The 22,365-nt window shown below is 37.7% G+C and overlaps 1 protein-coding gene across 9 annotated transcripts in view; it reads left to right on the top strand.

The window, feature by feature from the left end:
- The window catches only part of rgs3a (regulator of G protein signaling 3a), a 171,491-nt gene extending 149,707 nt beyond the window's left edge, over positions 1–21,784 (top strand). For 8 of the 9 annotated variants that reach the window (XM_084413648.1, XM_084413647.1, XM_084413646.1 and 5 more), the window contains 4 exons: positions 13,721–13,822; positions 15,808–15,869; positions 17,239–17,405; positions 20,067–21,784. In XM_084413648.1, the coding sequence (XP_084269774.1) occupies positions 13,721–13,822; positions 15,808–15,869; positions 17,239–17,405; positions 20,067–20,267 (532 nt within the window). In that variant the 3' untranslated portion in view covers positions 20,268–21,784. Of the gene's footprint in view, positions 1–13,115; positions 13,595–13,720; positions 13,823–15,807; positions 15,870–17,238; positions 17,406–20,066 lie in introns of those variants that run through there. The other variant, XM_084413653.1, reaches the window with a different exon arrangement.
- The last annotated feature ends 581 nt before the right edge of the window (positions 21,785–22,365 follow it).

Raw genomic sequence — 22,365 nt, 5'->3', positions numbered from 1 at the left:
TCCACCTTTTTCTGATCCTATTCCTCCCCCTTTTCTCATCGCACATCAGCTCGGAAAGGTGTTTATGATGCATAAAAACTGAAGAATATATTCAACAAGTGGAAATAAAGTGGCTAACGGCTGGGATTAAAGTGTTTAACATGTATTTAATAGGCGTATAATAGAAATTTGGAGTATCCTAGCATTGATCGGACTGGCTGGAATAGTGTGTATTCGCACAACAGTGTGTATATAAAAGTGTACTTGCACTTATAGTGTAAATAGCATCTATTTGGCACTAATATCCTGTGCCTTTTTGCTGTGTTTTGGTTTACTGTATTCAGATCAAGACGGCCTAGTTGAATGGAGACACACACACACGCACACACACACACACACACACGCGCACACACACACACACACACACACACACACACACACACACACACACACACACACACACACACACACACACACACACACACACACACACACACACACACACACATATATGTGAAATTGAGCCTCATTTAGATGAATGACATCAAAACAATAAACAGGAATGTGACACCACACATCTTTGAGTAACAACACTCTTCACTTCCTTGAGCTTATAACATTTAATATATTTAATTTAAAATAACATTTCTGCAAAACTCTAAAAACGTACTTATATGCATGTAATATATCTATATCTGCAGATTGCAGATGAAATGAGCAACACATATTTGTTAACAAACATGTATTCATTACTTCAATGAGCTCATTGTTTCTCTATACATTGTTTAAATTAATACATTATTAGCTAACTGTGTGATTTGTATATGTACATTTCTGAAATGCATAACTTAGACAGTTTCCTCTGATAACAGATCACTCTATATTGTAATGTGGACTCATGCATTTCCTGTAAAGCTGCTTTGAAACGATGTGTATTGTGAAAAGCGCTATACAAATAAATCTGAATTGAACTGAATTGAATTGAACACTAGGCAGTACAATTCCTTGTTCCCTTTTTTAAACACAAATTATGATTACAGGGGCAAGTTATCAATTAATAAAGGCTTATTTTCATGCACAGTGCTTTATGACCTCAACATACTTTTACCATAGTGCATGATTTGTGAACTAATACACTTTATAGCCAGCTCATATGTGTCTTCTCTGATGTAGTTCACTAGTTTTTATCTCCTGTTTGCTCGGGTTTAGTGTTCACGGTTTAGTGCCACTCACTGAAACATGCAAGAAGCCACATATTATCATTTTGTGCAGAAATGCCACTACATGCATGTATTTCCATTTTCCCGGCAATGAAACAAAGCCTGTGGCTCACGAAGACTGTGACAATGAGTGCTTCACATTGAACACTGGATTTAGAAACACCAGATGTAGATGTGATGCAGACAGAAAATAGAGTTTTGTTTGAGACACTTAGTTGGACACTAAAGAGATGTTTTTGCATGTTTCCCCTCGGGATATGTGACAAGTATCACTTTCCTAGCTTGGCCGACCCCTTGATTCGTGATCTCATTTCATTACATTATCTGAAATGGCGAAGCCTCACTCATAAGGGAATATACGGGTTTAGTAACATCCAAAATAAAAGTTTGTGTTTACATAATATATGTGTGTGTGCTGTGTATAATTATTTTGTATATAAATACACACACATGCATGTATATATTTAAGAAATATCTGCATGTATATACTGTATATATATTTATATATCATTTACATTATATATAAATATAAATATTTTATGTATAAATAACACATTTTTATAATATATTATACATAATTATACACAGTACACACACACATATTATGTAAACACAAACTTTTATTTTGGATGTTACTAAACCTGCATATTCCCTGGATGCATATACTGTATATATATTTATATTATATATAAATAGAAAATATTTTGTATAATATATTTTATGTGTGTATTTATATATACAAAATAATTATACACAGTACACACACACACATATTATGTAAACACAAACTTTTATTTTGGATGTGATAAATCGTTGCCCATCACTATTATAAACACAATGGCATGTGAAATTGATCTGAAGTAACTGGAAGCTTTCTCAGGTTTGATATAAAGCTCTTGATAAAGTCCTCGCACAGATCAGTTAATGTGAGAGCAGATGCACCTGGTTTGGCTCTAACAGAGGGAAGTTGTTTTTCCCTCTTCTTTTCCTCGCACCTGGTTTATGACACTAGCGCTGATCTGAGAGCAGGATAGCAGGATAGCAGGATAAGAGCAGTCTGAGTTATGGGCTCCGGCTCACCCGAGGGCGCACAGCTGCTTTCTTCTGACGGGACACAAACACGAGCTCGCCAACACAGGTGTGGACACCGCCTGTCCCACGCTGGCTGTCATCACATTACTTCATGAGCGTAACCATTCACAGAGTGCAGGGATCTGATGAAAGACACTGATCACGCACCAACATCTCCTCAGTGATTCATAGCATGAACTCTCATTTTAAGTCCATGTACACGCACACATGTGTGATATTTGAGCAGCAGATTTTAGTGGATAAATCAAGCCAGTTCATGCAGCTGTCCTTGTGTCACATTACTTTTAGATGAACAGTATATCTGTCTATTTTATAATAATATTTTGTAATTTATTCTTTATTTACAATAACTTGTGGATAGTAATAAGAGAGTAGGCCCAACTACCAATCTCCAGACAGTTACACCACCTAGACTATTAAAAAAATTCTAAATGTCAGAATTGATTCCTGATAAAAAAATAAAAAAAAAAATATATATATATATATAAAGAAGTCTCTTGTGCTCACCAAGGCTACATTTATGTGCTCAAAATATTGTGAGATATTAACTGTTTTGAATAGCTTTTAAACTGTAATTTATTCTTGTGATAAAAGCTGAATGTTCAGCATCATTACTCCAGTCTTCAGAGTCACATGATCCTTCAGAAATCATTCTAATATGATGATTTGATGCTCAAGAAACATTTATGATTATTATCAATGTTGAAAACAGTTTTGCTGCTTCATATTTTTTTGTGGAAATTGTGATATATTTATTTTTTTCAGGATTCTTTGATGAATAGAAACTTCAAAGAATGACATTTATTTGAAATAGGCTTTTTTTATTATAATGTAACAGTTTTTACTGTCTCATTCGATCTATTTAATGCATCCTTGCTGGATAAACATAAAATATCAAAAAAAATAAAACATTTTTTAACAAAAATATTTTATCTTAAGGCTACACTTTATTTCAGTAGTCCACTTTAGACGTTCTACAAAGTAACTTTGCAACTACTTGTCAACTAACTCTCATTAGAGTATTGGACTGTTTAAAGCAGGGGTGTCAAACTCATTTTCACTGAGGGCCACTTCAGCATTATGGCTGCCCTCAAAGGGCCGGTTGTAACTGTAAGACTTTTAAAAAGTTAATATATTGTCTCTTAAGTTTAAGTTACAATTATTGTATATGCATTTGAAGGGGTGTTTCTAGGTTTTAAAAACATCAGGGGATGAGCCCGAAACATCAGGGGCTGGGTAATAATGATTTGATACAGAGAATAATGTATATTGTATATATGCAGGGTCAAACTGACTCAAAAATTCAGCCCTGGCACTGTAGCCACACCAGCACACATTACCACACAGTCATGCGTATTCAAATGTGAGGTAGTTAGGGGGGTTCGGGGGCATGCTCCCCCTATAAAATTTGGATTTCTCGGACCTACATATGTACATTTTAAGGTGTTTAAAGGCCCAAAACTTTGGATAACAACAGCTTTAAAAGCATGTCAGTGGGCAGTAGCATAAATTATTTGTCAAGATAACAGATTCTTAAAAATGAGAACGAGGATAAATATTGAAATGAATGATCCACACTACAAAATGGAAATGCAGAATGTTTCTGCTTATTGTTGACAATCACATATTCCAAACAGGAATGGCCTTAAATGAGAAATCTTTAAGGATTACTTTGCATAGATGTTACATTTCAATCAAAAACCAGTGCAATCTTATTGTGTCCAGAGGCAAATGAGCAATTTATATTAGCATTAAAGATTGGTTTCAGCAACTTGTTTCTTTCCTGCGTTAAATCAATGTTTTTGGCACTAATCAGTTTAAAGTTCAATTGTTCACTCATAAAGACAGTCACTTGTCACTGTCAGTCACTCCGCAGAAGTAGCAGTGCTTCGTTTTCTGAGAATATAGTTCCCAGTATGTATACGGTTAGAAGATGGTTGTGTCTCATGTGACCTTGTTATTCGTACACGCTGTGACTATACAAATCACAACATGTAAAAAGGAAAATGTTGCCGTTATTTTGTCACTTATTGGGAGCAGTATGCTAGCTGGAGCCATTTACCTCCAGTCTTTGTGCTAAGCTAGGCTAGCAGTGGGTGCGTCAGACAGAGTTACGGCACTCACGGAGATGAGAAGGGTATGTATGGACTCATCTAACTCTGGGGGATACGGTGAATAAGCTAAAGTCCCAAAAAGTCGGCGTGTTCCTTTAAGGTTAGTGTTAGGTGTTAGTAGAATAAGTTGACATGTAAGTATAGTAGAACGTTTGTTGGAGAGCATCAAAATAAAGAGTTTGCAGATATCACAGTTATTCTCAGTCGCAGTCTTAACATTCTCTACACTGTAAGCTAAGTTGTCACAACTGTTTGCCGGAACATCAGAACTCTATGGCATGTCTGCAAACCGTAGTAGCTCACCCAAATCATTTAATTCATGCTTCAAAACCTCGTTATTGTGTCAGTATTGGCCAATGGTATACCAAAAATACGTGTTTTTGTCATTGTGTGAGTCATGTTTTTTTCACCATGGAAATATTTGTTATATACAAATTAAATTAAAATGTTTAATGTCCAGATTCAGACAGTATGTAAAAATTGACTGGGAAAAGTCAATACTGTAGTACACAAAAAGAAAAAAAGTATTTGTATTTATACAGTACATTCATTTTTTGCTGGAATGTGTTACATCTAACCTGAACATGCACTAAATACTGATGTATTAATACAGTACTGATGTAGCTGCTGCTGTTCAGAGATTGATGGATAAGATTCATATTCATATTCATTACAACGACAGGCCAATTTAGCAAACATTACGAACATTCCATGTCATAAATATTTATGGAATATTACATGTCGGACAGATTTTGATCACTGAATGGATAATTTTGCATGTGAACGGAGAATGTTTAGAAGTTGTGAAGAGTTTGACTGTTTCACTGAGAACCAACTCATCAGTTTTGATCAACAAGCCATGTTCATATAGTCATTCTGCACATTGTAAATAAATATACTTACTCTTGTGCACACATGTGTCAAGCACATGCAGTTTGTTTAGAGTAAATCAGTAAGAAATTTAAATCTGATGTGAACAAGAAACTGATTGTTCAGAGATCTGAACGTACTGTTTTGTGAAAAAAGTCTCATGTGAGAATTGAGCCAAAGCGATTGAGAAGAACTGTACGCAGAGAGTCCTCTAATACTGTCATGACTGTCGAGGTGGAGTTACACAGTTACTTATAGTTAGAATGTGTGAAGTGGACCTTCAAAAACAAGTGTAAGCTAATCTAACTTACCCTACATTTCTAACAGTATATATAAACATCACATTAATGAACAGACGGATAGATAGACAGATAGATAGATAGATAGACAGATAGATAGATAGACAGATAGATAGATAGATAGATAGATACTGTAGATAGATAGATAGATAGATAGATAGATAGATAGATAGATAGATAGATAGATAGATAGATAGATAGATAGATAGATAGATAGATAGATAGACAGACATGCAGACAGACAGACAGACAGAAGATAGATAGATAGACAGACAGACAGACAGACAGACAGACAGATAGATAGATAGATAGATAGATAGATAGATAGATAGATATATAGATAGATAGATAGATAGATAGATAGATAGATAGATAGATAGATAGATAGATAGACAGACATGCAGACAGACAGACAGACAGGTAGATAGATAGATAGATAGACAGACATGCAGACAGACATACAGACAGACAGAAGATAGATAGATAGATAGATAGATAGACAGACATGCAGACAGACAGACAGACAGGTAGATAGATAGATAGATAGATAGATAGATAGATAGATAGATAGATAGATAGATAGATAGATAGATAGATAGATAGATAGATAGATAGATAGATAGATAGACAGACATGCAGACAGACAGACAGACAGATAGATAGATAGATAGATAGATAGATAGATAGATAGATATACAGACATGCAGACAGACAGAAGATAGATAGATAGATAGATAGATAGATAGATAGATAGATAGATAGATAGATAGATAGATAGATAGATAGATAGACAGACATGCAGACAGACAGACAGACAGACAGATAGATAGATAGATAGATAGATAGATAGATAGATAGATAGATAGATAGATAGATAGATAGACAGACATGCAGACAGACAGACAGACAGACAGATAGATAGATAGATAGATAGATAGATAGATAGATAGATAGATAGATAGATATACAGACATGCAGACAGACAGAAGATAGATAGACAGACAGACAGACAGACAGACAGACATGCAGACAGACAGACAGACAGACAGACAGACAGATAGATAGATAGATAGATAGATAGATAGATATACAGACATGCAGACAGACAGAAGATAGATAGATAGATAGACAGACATGCAGACAGACAGACAGAAGATAGATAGATAGATAGATAGACAGACAGACAGACAGACAGACAGACAGAAGATAGATAGATAGATAGATAGATAGATAGATAGATAGACAGACATGCAGACAGACAGACATGCAGACAGACAGACAGATAGATAGATAGATAGATAGACAGACAGACAGACAGACATGCAGACAGACAGACAGACAGATAGATAGATAGATAGATAGATAGATATGCAGATAGATAGATAGATAGACAGACAGACAGATAGATAGATAGATAGATAGATATGCAGATAGATAGATAGATAGATATGCAGATAGATAGATAGATAGATAGATAGACAGACAGACAGACAGACAGACAGATAGACATACAGATAGATAGATAGATAGATAGATAGATAGATAGATAGATAGATAGATAGATAGATAGATAGATAGATAGATCTGGCCTGTGATTGGCTCACAGTAGTTCTGCCTCTCTGAGATCATGTGCTATATAAAGACACACACTCTCTCTCTCTGTTGGAGGAATGTGAGTGTTCGACCGCCCCGTCCCACACACACACACGCACACACACACACACACGTTACACACAATGGTGGATTTCTCGGAGAAGTACCTGGAAAGGTAGGGACCAAACGCTCCTACAAGTGTTCTCCTCTGTTGCTGCGAGAGTTCTCCCGCTAATGAGAAGAGGGAGGGAGAGAGAAAGCAGGAATAGAAGGATATTTTAGAAGCTGGAGATGAGGGTGACGTGAGTTCACCTCTCCTGTGGTGTTCGGGAGCGGGACACGGGAAGCCTTGGGTTTTGATGTTTAGAGGTCCAGCTCTGGACTGTTGTTGGTGAAACTCTGTGCTTTATTATTATTATTATTAGCCTGAAAGAATCTTTACTATTTAGTGTTGGTTTAAATCTGTTGCTATACTTCAGTCATTTCATATTTTAATAAAAAACATTTTCATAATTTAAGTAATGAAAATCGAATTAGAATCATAATAGAGATTAATGGTAAAGAAAAACAAAAGAAAAACAAATGCAAAACGTCACCACAATGAGCTTGAATTCATTTTTTAATGCAAAATATAGATTTTTTTTTTTTTTTTGTGAAACTCTTTTGCAATTTTCAAAAATTGAACATGATCTTTTAAAGCTTTAATGTGAGGAGATTTCATACGACTGCTCTAAAGTCTTTGAGTTATTAATCGTGAAGTCCATGAAACTGAGATTGGGCTTTGCGCTGCGATTCAGTCTTTTCTGGCTGAAAATCTGTACGTTTTGGTTTTTTAGACTTTTTTTGCTTCTTTGAAATGGTACAAAACTTGGTAAAAGGTTTGGCACTTGCTATGTGAACACACACACACACACACACACACACACACACAGATGAATTTCATCTAGTGGAAACGTTTGGTACTGCGCCAAACTACATCTTACTGAAAGCTCATTTTTTGAGATATCAACCTAAAATTTGAAACACAATTCGTTTATATTTATGCCTATAATTCTCGCAGTTTCAATATATGTTTCATATAAAAATTGGATAGTGTTTTTGTGCATTTTTCCTAACAATAAACTTAAACTTCTACCACTTTAAAAAAAAAAAAGATTTTGTCTTCATGAAAGAGACAAACTCTGAGCTCCAAGGCATTCAAATTGGATATTATATTTTCAATTCTATGCTCAAAAAGTGGTTAACAGGTAATAAATGCATAAATAACTACTGCATAAATATAAGTTAATACCATAAAATGCATTATGAACATTCGCTTCACTGAATCCGCATGCGCGCGAGGAGTGTTGATGCATTAATGAGAGGATGACACTGGATGTTGAGACACACTTGCACACACTTCTTAACAACAGCAGATGTGTTGTGTGGTTCGTGTACACGTGCAAAAACACATTGCCAGAACAAATATGACTATTTAAAGAAACACCAACATCATGTGTTTCGGTGGAGAAATCCAGAGCTTCAGAAACTGCACTCCTGTTGGGATCTGATCCCACATCACACCGGTTTTAAATCGCTGTCATTCTCTAAATGCGTTTCCCACAGCAAGTGTCCTGGTTTCACGGCCGGGAATAGCGCTGACTCTATTATGGGCAGTAATGTGAGCTGGGCTGAGTGGGAATAGGAAAGCCTGGAGATAATTGTGTCCTGCGAGCGTCGACGGGTTCAGAAGAGCTAGATTGATGAGTTCCAGCGAGGGCGTGTGTGTTCCTGTCGAGAGATTACAGGCCTGTCCCGTGAGCAGCTGCTTCTGCTGGATAATTATCCCAGTGTTTTCTGTAAATGAGGGGTCATGATCGGCTCTGAAGCGTGAGAGACCTCTGACTGCTGCCACACTACAGCAATGCAGACACTGCCTTCTGTCTTTCCACACCGCACACTGCCGACACAACTGGACGTCGCTAATAATCATGCGTTATGCCAGAAAGATGACATGGCCTGTTTTCTCCAAAAGTCTTCCTGAAAGAGCTTAGTGGTTAATTAGTAGGTGAGATCAACAGCCTCTTGAGATGTGAATATATACACACACACACACACCGCTGTTCGGATTTAAATAGGCAAATGCTTAAGCTTTTCATTTCTTAAACAGCTGTGTAGGAAGAACATCATGATTATATTCCAGGATGATAATCTCAAGATTCATCAGGCTCAGATTGTGAGGAACATGAAGAATCATTTTCGCACATGAATCTGCTCCTCTGAGTCCAGATCTTAAACTCACTGAAAGTGTTTGGGATGTGCTGGAGGAGACTTTACAGAGTGCTGGACTCTTGCATTGCCAAAAATGTATGCATCTCTTCATGGAAATAATATCACAACATTTATTTACATCAAGAAGTGCATCAATTTCTTGGTCAAGATCTTGTATGGACAATGCATTCAAGCTGGTCTCCTCCAGCACATCCCAAAGACCTTTAAAAAAAACTTGTATTAATTAAATAGCTTTGTATTTTGCTTTATTAACAACTGACTCATTTGTGTTTTTTGTGTGTTTTTTGTAGTTTGTAGTTCATACAGTCCAGCGAGGTCATGGGTTTGATTCCCTACGAATGCATGAACTTATAAAATATAAACTTTGAATGCAAGTAAGTTCCTATGTAATGTAAAGGAATTTTAGGTGACATTAAAGATGTTAATAACATTTCTCTGTACATATCTCTATTAAAGGTATAATGGAGGATTTTTTTACTTCCGGGTGGATCACCTATACTATTGGTCCTCCTAATTGTCAATCATTCTGGTGAATCAATCAAACTTATTCAAAAAGTGGAGGGGACGGGTCTTATCTAAAATTCGGAAAGATCCTCCACTATACCTTTAAGTCTAACTGGGATGCAGTACGTCCTTATTTACCTTGTTTGAGAAGTAAACACCACTGTTACTATGCTTGATCTCAGCCAAAGGCCCAGTGAGTAACTGAGTTCTTGAATATGATTTTTCAGTGCTCTTTCCTCCTCTTTTTATAGCTCAATTAATAATCTGTATCATATTTTCACTGGCGTGGCTTTTTCTCGCTGACTGATGCAACATGGCCATTACTAACAGTGTTGCAAAGCAGTGTGGAATCTCAACACTGTGGCACTGAATGGCCACACACACACACACACACACACACACACACGTATATGTGGTTTACGGGGACTCCCCATAGGTGTAATGGTTTTTATACTGTACAAACTGTATACACTAAGAATAATAATAATGCATTTTATTTAGAGGTGCCTTTCAAAACACTCAACAACTTAATGACAGTCATACAATACACAATCAAAGCAGTATCAGTTCAGCATTAAAATCATACATAAATTATAACTAATCAGGAAAAGCTCATTTAAAAAGATGATTATGACGTGATTTAAAAGTAATAAGACAATCACTTTCATGCAAAAACTTGACATCCAGAGTTATATTTTCAGCAAACATCTGCTTTGAACGTTCAGTTTAACAGCATTAAAGAAGGCAAACGTCATCCTTCAACTGAAGTGTATAAGCATTTTAAACACATTATGTTATTTGTTCATGCAATAAATGCACACCCCTGAATGAGCGCGGTTTTATAACATATTTACTTTAATGCTAAATGCGTCTAGAAATGCATCTTCACATTTACAGGTAAAGCTTCATATTCAGCTAATTCCCCATAATTCACACCCTGAATATACTCAAATAGGCTTCATAAACAACTTCATATAAATAGGTTTCATACCGAATTGCAACGTTAAAATCTTTTACACAGAGTACTCGTTCATCTCAAGAGGCTGATGGTGATATATATATATAGTGTTGGTAATGATCATATCCAGTAGGTGGCAGCATTGCATTTAATGTCACTTGGACATCCATAACAATCCTGCAGACTGAATGAGGACAAACTCAGCCTTATATCACTGTCTGCTACAGTACATTAGTTGCAGGACTCAGTTTTTATATTGCTTGTGTTGATCTGTTTTCACCAAAGCTCTGAGATCGCAGTGAAACCTGACCTGGACCGTAAACTGATTCATTACACTTCTAAATATTTTCCAGAACCCATAAACTGGCGAGAACTTTCCTCCAGTGTGTTCGATCCAACAGGCCCTCACAATTCAATCCAGATCTTCCCACTGGAAGTTAAAAATAAATCTCTCCGATACGTTGCCGTTGGCCGGCGTTCATTTATTCCTTGTAAAAGCACTATTTTCGTTCTAGAAGAGCTGTGGAATTTGATTTATTTGTTTCCTCTGCTCCATTTCTTTCGCAAGTGGGCAAGGTTTGACATCCAAGCTTGCAAGTGGAATCATAATCCATCCAAAATACTGCATTTTTTGGCATTTCCAATGTTTTGAGAGCTGTTTGAAATTATGCGTGCGAGTCAGTTCATCTCCCCAAAATCCTGATGATTTCAGCTTATTATGTTATCTGATCGGACTCCCGCGGGTTTCAATTCTCAGCTTTCACGTTCTTATTTCCCAAATAAAAAGATGCCTTCGGCAAACGTCAGAGATAGCTACAGTAAATATGAACCAGATCGGACTTTACCATTTCAGATAAGACTTTAAATATCTTCAAAATGACAGTAATGACTTGAATGTTTTACCACAGAACTGAAAATGAGTGTGAGTGTTTCCAGTTATCTAGATCTGACAAACCTTTCCTTTGGAGGGTGTACACCATATTAAATAAGGCAAACTTCACTGTAATCAATGATATTGAACTATAGCAGTTGCATGTTGTATAGCATGTGTGTATTGCATTTGGACTCGTTAATTATTTCACGGAGTTGATTTTTCAAAGTGGATTTGCTTTTTTTCTGAAACATCTGGTGTGAGGAGCTTCCTGTCAGTTAGTCACAGCGAAGCTGAGTAATGTTTCATCATCCCGTTTCCCAGATTGTTGAGCAGATTGGATTCTCAGGCACTAACGGTCTTAAATGAAACAACTTCTGTCTTCGAATCCTGATGGTTTGGTTCAAGACTTTACCTGGATAGAGAAGATCTCAGTGCTGTATTTTGTCCAGTATTGGTCTTCAAATCCTGATGGTTTACTTCAAGACTTTACCTGGATAGAGGAGATCCCAGTGCTGTATTTTGTCCAGTATTGGTCTCTCTGAAGAAGGGGAATTCTTCGCTCCGGCCTACAGGACCACGTAATATGTCATAAATAGTTGCAGACTTCCTCTTTCCTGTCGAGGCTCGTCTACGCTTTCCGTCGTCGAACCCCGAGGGGCTGATTGTGCTCGGATTATTAACAGTGGTTCTTACGGGACCCGGCTTGATTGTTTCTGCCGTCGCTGTGTTGACATTACTGACGAGAAACACTGTATAAACAATTAATACTGCCATAAGTGCTGTAGTATTTATGATACAGTATAATGCCCTTGTTTGACTTGTTTAGCAGACTGTTGTCACTGTCCTGTATAAACCTTTTTTTTTTAAATAAATGATTTATTCTCCAAAGACGCATTACATTGGTCAAAAGTGACAAAAAATGCTGAAATATAAAAATATGAAGCACCACATCTGTTTTCAACATTGATAATAATCATAAATGTTTCTTGAGCAGCAAATCAGCATATTAGAATGATCTCTGAAGGATCATGTGACAGTAATGATGCTGAAAATTGGGAATAAATTACATTTTACAATATATTCACATAACTATTTGAAATTGTAATAATATCTGGCAATATTACGTTTTTACTGTATTTTTGATCAAATAATAAATGCAGCCTTGGTGAGCAGAAGAGATTTATTTAAAAAACATGAACAAATCTTACCGTCCCCAAACTTTTAAACGGTGGTGTGTGTATACACATGTTTTTACAGATTTATACGAACCGCCAGGAAAACAAATCGATAAACAGTGTCAAATCTCAAAAGTGATTAGTTCTGATGAGATGAGCCACATTCAAAGCTGTTACACTGTCCCTCAACCCAGTGAAGAGGGTTTATCGCTCAATCCTGGACCGCAGGAACTCTCCGCGTGTGCTTTATGTAGGAACGCTGGCCTTGGGAGGGCCAAAAATGGGATCGAGCGTCTTTTTTTGGCGCTGTCATGAGCGTGTGCCGGTGGTGCGAGAGGTCAGATGAGCTGATGAGGGCAGAGGATCCACAAACCACAGTGGAAATCAGTGCTCCTCTGGAAGAGCTGCGTGAGACCGGGATCCAGGGGTGAACAGTCAGTCCCCGGGGCCCGTCGGCCTTAGGTTAGGGCTCCCGGGACCCCCGGTGGCTCCTGAACAGCGGATCGACGGTGTGGAGAGTTGAGAACCCTCCCTTCACTCATCCGCTCGCTCAGACGAAGAAGAGAGATCGACGAGAGGCAGAAAGAACTGAGAGGAACTTCAAGCGGCGGCTCAACTTCGATAACTGCGGATTGAGGAGAACATGTATGGGTTACCCCGCTTTGGATTTATGCCGTTGTGTTTTCCGGGACTGAGATGGATGTGTTGGTTTGGTTTTGATATGACCTGCTGCAGAACTCAACTCTCACTCTTCTGTGCGTTTTTCTGCAGGGCCAAAGACATGAAGAACCGGCTCGCTTTCCTGAGGAGGAGGAATGAGTCTCCCGGAAGCACCCCAGTCGGCAAGCTCGACAAAACCTTGAAGTCTATCAAGTAAGTGTGTGAGTGTGTGTGTGTGTGCGTGTGTGGTGTCCGCCTGCTTGCTGGGTAATGATCCAGCTGGTGGCTCTCTGCTCATGTGTGTGTGGGATGAAAGAGACAGACTAACTGAAAGGATGTCTTTTAGATCAATACGTTTGGAAGGGAAAATGTTGTGATATTAACGATTACCAGCAGGGCTTGACATTAACACATGCCAAGTGTGTGTGTATTTCAGCAGTGTGTCACTCCTACTAGACACTTTGGCGGGTTGAATTGTATATGTAATATATAATTTTTTTTTTTTTTATAAAGGCATCTAAAATAATAAACTATGTGCAAAATCATAGATTTTTTTATACCGATACTGAAATATCTGAAATGCTTCTAATACACACAAACCCGCCTCTCCGCACTCACTCGTTTCATTCTCTCCGGATGAATATTGTTTGTGTTTCAGGGCTTGAATTTTAGCGTGTATTGCGCATAATTTTACTCATTTCCGCAGATTTTGTGCTCACACTTAAAGTATGCACACATAAAACCACCTCGAGTGAGTCAAATACACACAAAATATTGTCAAAATGCATGGTTTTGGCGAATATTCACTTAAACACAGTCACAGTTATGTTTTAAGTGAATGTAAACAGTTGAGACAGAAAACACGTGTAACAGTATAATGGATCCGTGCGTCAGGTCTTAAAGTGACAGCAGCCTAATATTCCTGAAGCCAAATTATGAGATAATGTTAAAAACATCTATATGGCATTATGTCAAACCACTAGCCACAGTGGCCGGTGAGCAAAAGAGTTAAGCCCTGATTAGTAGTCATCAAAGTCTATAAATAATATAAAGTTCAGAGGATACCAGAACAGAAATAAAATATAATAGAATTATTATTTTATTTTATTTTATTTAATAAATGTGTTTTATTTCAGCTAGTTGCCGAGGCAGCATTTCTCATTTTCATTCATTTGAACTTGAAGTACTAAAATAACTAAAACTAAATAATAATGAATAAAACCCCTCTAGGGTTACACCTTCTTTTGATGGCCCACTTTAGACATTTTACTAACTTTAACTCATTTTGCAACTAGATGTCAACTAACTCTCATTAGATTATTAGTAGACTTTTAGGTGTTTGGGTTTAGTAGAATAAGTCGACATGTAATAACTTACAGTCAGTAGAATGTCACTAAAGTGTTAGCGAATATTAAGCAGACAGTCTATTAATCCTCTAATGACAGTTAGTTGACATGTAGTTGCAAAGTTACTTATAGTTAGTAGAATGTCTAAAGTGGACCCTCGAAATAAAGTGTTCCCCAATATTGACAACTCCAAAGAATCCAAATATTAACAGTATCTCAATGCTACTAAAACAACACTGACCTTCCTAAGATCTGTCTAATGTAGTGGATGTCATGCATCACAGGGTTAAATCATTAGAGTTAGGGTTAAACATTGCAGAGATGTTTTGATGCGCAACATTGTTATTTTAAGTATGTATACATAACCTGCAAAATATGAGTTGTTGCATGGAACAGATGTCATCAAATGAATGCACAGAAGTTGTAAGTAGGTCAGAATATTCACAGGTGTAAAGCACAGATCTTTGCTTCAGCACACTTTATGATTTTATCTCGCAAAATGCTTCCCTGTTAGATAACGTTCCCTTATTAGGCAGTGTCATAGTAAGTGTTGTTAAGGCTGCAAACTGTAGGAGCTGAGCTTAGACAGACGATGTAGACAAGAATGAGTCTTTGATAGAAGAAGTGGGCGGAGCCTCTGTCTAACACGCCGTCCTATTGGTTGAGCTCCGCCTCTTCACAGAGGCACATATAAAAGAGGCCGTCCAACAGAGACTCACTCAGACAGATGCTCAGACTCACACACACACATACTCACACTCGAGCGAGAAGGGCACAGCTTCGAATGGGTCATACAATGAGAAACCTGACAGAGATGGGTTTGCTGAAGAACCGCACTGCCTTTATTTGCAGGCCCACTCCGGAAGAGGCGATAAAGTGGGGAGAATCGTTGGACAAGCTGCTCGTCCACAAATGTAAGACATTTTTTCTTTATTATAATGCTTCTGTGGATGTAATATAATGAACTTGTTGTATTTGCCGAATTCCTTTTGGCTTGGCTTGAATCCACAGGGAGGTCGGCTTGCATTGTTGCATTGTTTTAGGCATTCATGTTTCCTCTTGACTTCCTGAGTCACTGAATGAACGCTCTGTTGAACATGCTCTATGCCTTTCATAGTAATCCCAGATGAGTCCTAGATCCGTATGGAGTCAGAGAAAGACCACAGATTAAAGCATTCCGGCAAAAGCCCACCATCTGTATCATGGCTTTTCATTTTTGATCAGACTCAGTGGTTTTGTGAGGTTCAGAGTGCTTGTGAGACACTTTTTCCGCAGCGAATGTTTGAAAGGCTGAGAGCATCCACATGCTGTTATCAGCAGGCTCTGATGGGAACGGAAAGGTGATTGCGTGCTTTGGGACGGAGCCACACTTCCTTCTATTTTAATGCTGGCCGCCTTTAGATCCGAAAGGAAATGTCAGTATGCAGCGCTACTGTAAGGAAGACACTTTCAAGAATGCACTGGAAAAACAATCACATCCTTCATTAAATGTTGTCTTGCACACTGCAAAAAAAATGCTTTTCTTACTTGTTTCCAGTCCAAATATCAAAAAAATCGTAAATCAAGATGCGTTTACTAAAGTAGTAAAATGCCACAAGGTATTATGTCTTTGTGTTTTGGGGAAATTAATCAAAATGAAGTGAGTTTTTGCTTTAAACAAGCAAAATGATCTGCCAATGGGGTAAGAAAAATAATCTTGTTTCTGTTTGAATTAAGATTATTTCTCTTTAATTGAAAGATAATTTAGCTTTTTTAAGCAACAACTCACTTCATTTTGATTAATTTCCACAGAATCTTTTGACATTTGGACTGGAAACAAGACAAAAATACTAAGAAAGAAAAGCATTTTTGCAGTGTAGAACCGGCACATTTGTTTTCGCTTGTTTTAGGCACGGAAATTCACTTGCAAGTCACATATAATGAATGAGATGTAAAATGGAAATGGCATCCCTGGTTACGAAAAAGATGATTTAAAATCAGTCCAAATGTTATAATTTAGCTCGAACTGCATTCTAGTTATAGCAAGCTGCAACACAAATAATGTGAGGGTTTGAGTCTCAGAAATGCAAGAAATGTCGAATTAATAAGAGGATAATGTTTCGTCCGAGGCACAGCAGCGAGAGCCTTGGATGAGAGCGAATCGTGTTCTTGTCTGGTTAATGCGCTAGTATTGACTCACGGGTTGGCGCGCGTGGAGGCTGCCGTTGCCATGGCTCTCTGTTTATCCATCCAATAACATCTCCCCTTTTTCTGCCTCTTTCTTTCCTCCCTCTCCCTCATCAGATGGGCTGGCGGCGTTCAGAGCTTTCTTGCGCACAGAGTTTAGTGAAGAGAATCTGGATTTCTGGCTGGCCTGCGAGGATTACAAGAAGATTAAATCCCAGTCCAAGATGACATCGAAAGCTAAGAAAATCTATGCGGAATTCATCGCCATCCAGTCCTGTAAAGAGGTGAGCATGAAGTCTCGTATTCATCTGAACCTTCGTCCACCGTTAAAAGTTCTAACTGGGAATTGAAAAAGTTAAGTATCAATGCCATTCTGTATTATTTAGCAGCTTGGCTGGAAATATTCTTAAAATGCTCCGCATTGTGTCATGAAACTAAAACATTTGTCAGAGCCATGGAGGATATGATGTCATGCCTGACTAATGGACTCCCTGCTGGCCGCACAACACACACATCTGACAGTTTGAGTGCGTGTTTTCATTTTCCAAACTTGGAAGGCAGTTTGGAAACTCAAAATGAGACGAGCAGCAGGAGCTCGCTGAACTTTCCAGCGGTGAAAGTCAGGCTGAGCTTTGTGTAGACTCACACTGCCAGATCTTTGACTTCCAGCATGAAGTCCAGTCCAGATTTCAGCTTATTCTGGAAAGACTGGAAAGAGAGCGTTTCACTGAAATGTTAAAGGGATAGTTCACTTAAAAAACGGAAATTTGGTCATAGTTTACTCAAACCTGTAGGAGTTGTGACTCTGTTGAACACAAAAGAAGATATTTGAAAGAATCTTGGTAACAAGACAGGTGACAGAACCAATTGACTTTCTTTCCTAATATGGAAGTCAATGGGTGCTGTTAAGGGTGAGTAAGTAATGTCAACATTTTCATTTTTTGGGTGAACTATCCCTTTAAGATAAAGATAAAAAGATTGGTTTTCTCGACTGGTTTTAGCTTCAGAACCCAGATTTTAAAATGAAGCGACCTAACACAATAATCAAACACTACCAATGTCAACAACAGAAGATATGGGAAGTGTTTTCTTCTCCCTTTTAAACGTTAATAAGCTTGTCTATGTTGTGTGCCAATCTCCATGAGCTGTTGTAAAGAAAATGTCTACATGACTTGCGTATGATCAGAATTTTTGTACATCCACAAATAGCATGCAGGGTTCGTACAATGTGCTTAAAGTGCTTGAAACTGAAGTCCTGGAGAACCCTTGAAAACAGCCAAATTAAAGTTACATTTTTGTTCAAAATAAATAAATAAATAAATACTTTCACGCAAAATTTACGCTGCTGCCCATCTGATATGTCTATGAGCTTTATATTGCTCATTTATTTCCAAGTATATGATGCAGCTTTCATTCTTCAGGTCAATCATATATTCAAGAAAAAAAAAAAAATAGTTTGAATGAGGAAATATCATTATCTTTGTCATATTATCCTTTCAATGGTTACGGGGATTTCCCGTGACTGACAGCGCTGGTCAATGCATCGATCTCTTCGAAGCGTCAGAAGCGTTGCACCTTATAAGGTGTTGTTCAAAGTTAAAATAATCCCCTTGTTTAAACCTTTCTTCGTTCCAGAATGAATCAGCTTTTTTATTTTTAATGAATGTTCCACTAACTCACTCTTAAAGTCCCCTATTGGCGTATGTAACCTGCACTGAAGGCGTTGATAAACCCCCATCAGACCGCTTCTCAATACCAAGTACGTCAACATTATAATCTAAAATATTATTTATTGAACAATAATAGCCATTATATACTTTGTATTGAATATATATGATTAAATAAGTTGCAATTTGTATATTGGATACCTTGTATCTGTAATCTTTTTAGTGCATACAAGTCATTAGACTGCAATATAATTTACTCTGTAGTTATTTACAATGAAATTCTTTAGATTTTACAAATGAAATCAACTGTTTTCTTATTACATCTTTTAATAAGAATCGTGTTAGACGTTTATTCCCACTTTCTATTTGCTGTTCTATGCACTGAAAGTTCTAGGGGTTTGTTAAAGTTCCCACTCTCTGTCTTATTAGTATATGTTTATCTACTTACCTTTTTTAGAATTTGAACGATAATAAAGATATCGTTTAATAAGTAAGATCTCTGATTGTAGTCCTTGAAAACCAACAAAATAGTCTTTGAAAGTTCATTTTACAGCATCTGTACGAACCCTGAGTATGAACTGATTATTCAGAGTCATTGTAAACATGATTTTGTTTCAATGTGGATTATAAAAATTATTGTGCGACTTAACTTCCGTAAATCCAGTTAAATAGCATTGGAAGCAGCAGTTTGTCATTTGGTTCAAGTTCTCATTTCCATGGCTCTCAGAAGTCATCATAATTGGGTAGACTTCTTTAGTGGTGAACTACAACAAATATAAGTTTTTACATTCCCATTTGCCCCTGCAAAAAAAAAAAAAAAAAAAAAAAATCCATGATTTTCCAAGTTTCTATGACTTTCCAAAAGAGGGGAACAAAATATCAAGAGATTGATTCTGTCACTTATCACTCGTTGAATTCGAAACGCTCACATTCAGTTTTAACTAGTTTTCTGTAAATGAATGCCCAAAGTAAAACGACGTGAAAATAGACGGTGAAAAGGGTCCATCGGACACCAAAAGAGGGGGACAAAATATCAAGAGATTGATTCTGTTGGTCAAAAGATACAAAGATGTCAAATTTGCCATCACTCCCTCATCCGTTGTATTCGAAACGCTCACATTCAGTTTGAACTAGTTTTCTGTAATTGAATGCCCAAAGTATAAAGCACAAAGTAAAACGACGTGAAAATAGACGGTGAAAGGGTCCATCGGACACCCCTGCACCTCTGACTAAAACGACTGCGGACTTGGAAGTAACGGCTCTCCTTTTGTCCCGCAGGTGAATCTGGATTCCTACACCAGGGAACACACTAAAGAGAACCTGCAAGACATCAATCGCTCGTGCTTCGACCTGGCCCAGAGGAGGATATACGGCCTGATGGAGAAAGACTCGTACGCTCGATTCCTGCGCTCAGAGCTCTACGTGGACTTAGTGAATCAGAAGAAACCAAGCAGCACATCGACATCATCCTCCTCCTAAGACGACACAGAGAGAGAGACACTATATACAGTAGCATCCGCAAGGTTTCTTTCACTTAGCATTTCATTGTCATCAGCCATTCTATCTGTTAACGTGGCAGAAAGACAGAGGGTGGAGAAATGCACGAGGCGTCGTTTACAAATGGTGAAAGATAGTGTGGCGCTGGACGAGTGGGGCAACACCACGCTGAATGATGCTGGTTATTCCCATTTGAATGTTATTTAATTTGTGTGCTGGAGATTATCGAGGCCGCTATTGCCTCTTTAACACTATGACAACTGGGTACTGTTTAACCTCTTCCTCTTCTTCTGATCGAGCCACCAACCTCGTTTCGTTCTCCATTTCATGATGACTTTCCCGGACACTGAAAAGCGTCTCGTCTCTACGGGGTTTGACGTCTGGATGGCACGTAAGAATCGTCGACGATCATGCACTTACGCTCACTGGTGTTCCTGTGAACCCTCCTCCGTGTCTGTCGACTCCACGCCACGTGATGACGTCGCTGGCACAAGATATAACTTAATCAAGTAAATGTACAAAGGAACGCACTAGAGCGAATGTTGGACCGAACGTTTGGCTCCGGGCTTGAAATGGACTGTCGTTGGTCTCTGAAGACTGTACAAAACATGCTTAGCTGCGATCTGTAAAGCCAATAAGCCATTCATTGTAGCGCCACATATTAGGAATGAAAGAGACAGTATTCTCAGGATATTACGGCACTCAACTATGAAGCTTCCAGACTTATTTAACCCTTTGTTTCCTCACTTTTCGGACTTTAGGTTAAATCATGCGCTCGATATTTAATAGGGCACGAGGTCAGTTAGGATCTGTCCCTTCATTTGTTAATAAGAACGACGACATGTTTTACCAGTACAAAAATGTAGTTATTTATTAATAAGTTTCACTGGTTGCTTTGTTCATTGCACTCAGCTGAATTTCCCTTTTCCACTTTGATCCAGGTCAGCAGCTGTCCTGATGTAAGTGCAATATGTTTATTATTTTTATTTGTGGACTCATCTTATGGATGAGTTTACCTTTTTGTATGAAAAAAAAAAGACAATGGATTGAGCTCTGCATTAATATTATTGTAAGTTACTGGTAATGTAAGGATTACATTAGTACACAAATTATTCTAACTGTGTTTCCCTGGCAGCAGGCAGCCGGGTTAATGGATGTATATATGATTCTTAAGAAAAAATGGTTAAAAAAAAAAGATAAAAACACACAAGGTTTTGTGGGCGCTGTACCATGAGAAGCGCTGTACCATGCTGTACCTATGTAAATATGTGAACCTTAAAGCTATAAAATGACATGTATTGTTATAAACCGGGATGGCGCAGGTATGGTCGTCCTCTGCTTTGGACGTACACTGCTTGTAACTAGTTATATGAAATGTATTTTATCATTTTAACTGTTTACAATTCCAATGCATCTCCTAAGATAGCAAGTGCAAGAGAAAATAGAGGTTTAAAAAGTGTCATTACAAAACACAAATAAAACATTTAGATGGTAAAAATCGACAACATTGCCTCCTGCCTCTCTTTTATTGCTGTATGTAGTAGTAGTTGTAGTATTGCATTATTGAGTGTATTTTATAAAACCTATGAAGATGTCCGGGGTCAATGTTTACCCCACAATCAACAGAGAGAAATACCAAAAGAAAGACGTCCAGAAGGTGGTTTCGTGGCAATTTAGGCAATTTTTTTTTTTATAGTAATGAAAATATAGGCTGGGGATTTTGCATATGCTCAGTTGTCATGAAGACATATAAATAATGCCACACTGTCACATGATATAACCCTGGTAAATGATCTGGATTTTGTTGCTTCTGGAGGTTTGGTGTGGAAGTTTTCAAAAGGCGTATATTAAAAATCCAGCATGACACTCTTACATGAACTGATTTGCAGCCTGAAAAGTAAATTATGATGAATAGCTTTAAAGAGTAATTTTGGGGAGCACTTTATTTTACAGTCCTTTTCCCCATGTACATACTATGTACTTATTTTAGTAATTACAAGGTAATAACTAGGTACTAACCCTGAACCTAACCTTAAAGGAGAACTCCGGTCAATTTTAACATTGAGCTCATTTTTTTGTA

Source organism: Rutilus rutilus, assembly GCF_951802725.1.
Source record: "Rutilus rutilus genome assembly, chromosome: 7".
NCBI lineage: Eukaryota > Metazoa > Chordata > Actinopteri > Cypriniformes > Leuciscidae > Rutilus > Rutilus rutilus.
Note: the sequence above shows the minus strand (reverse complement) of the source record. Positions and strands in the feature narration are given on the sequence as shown.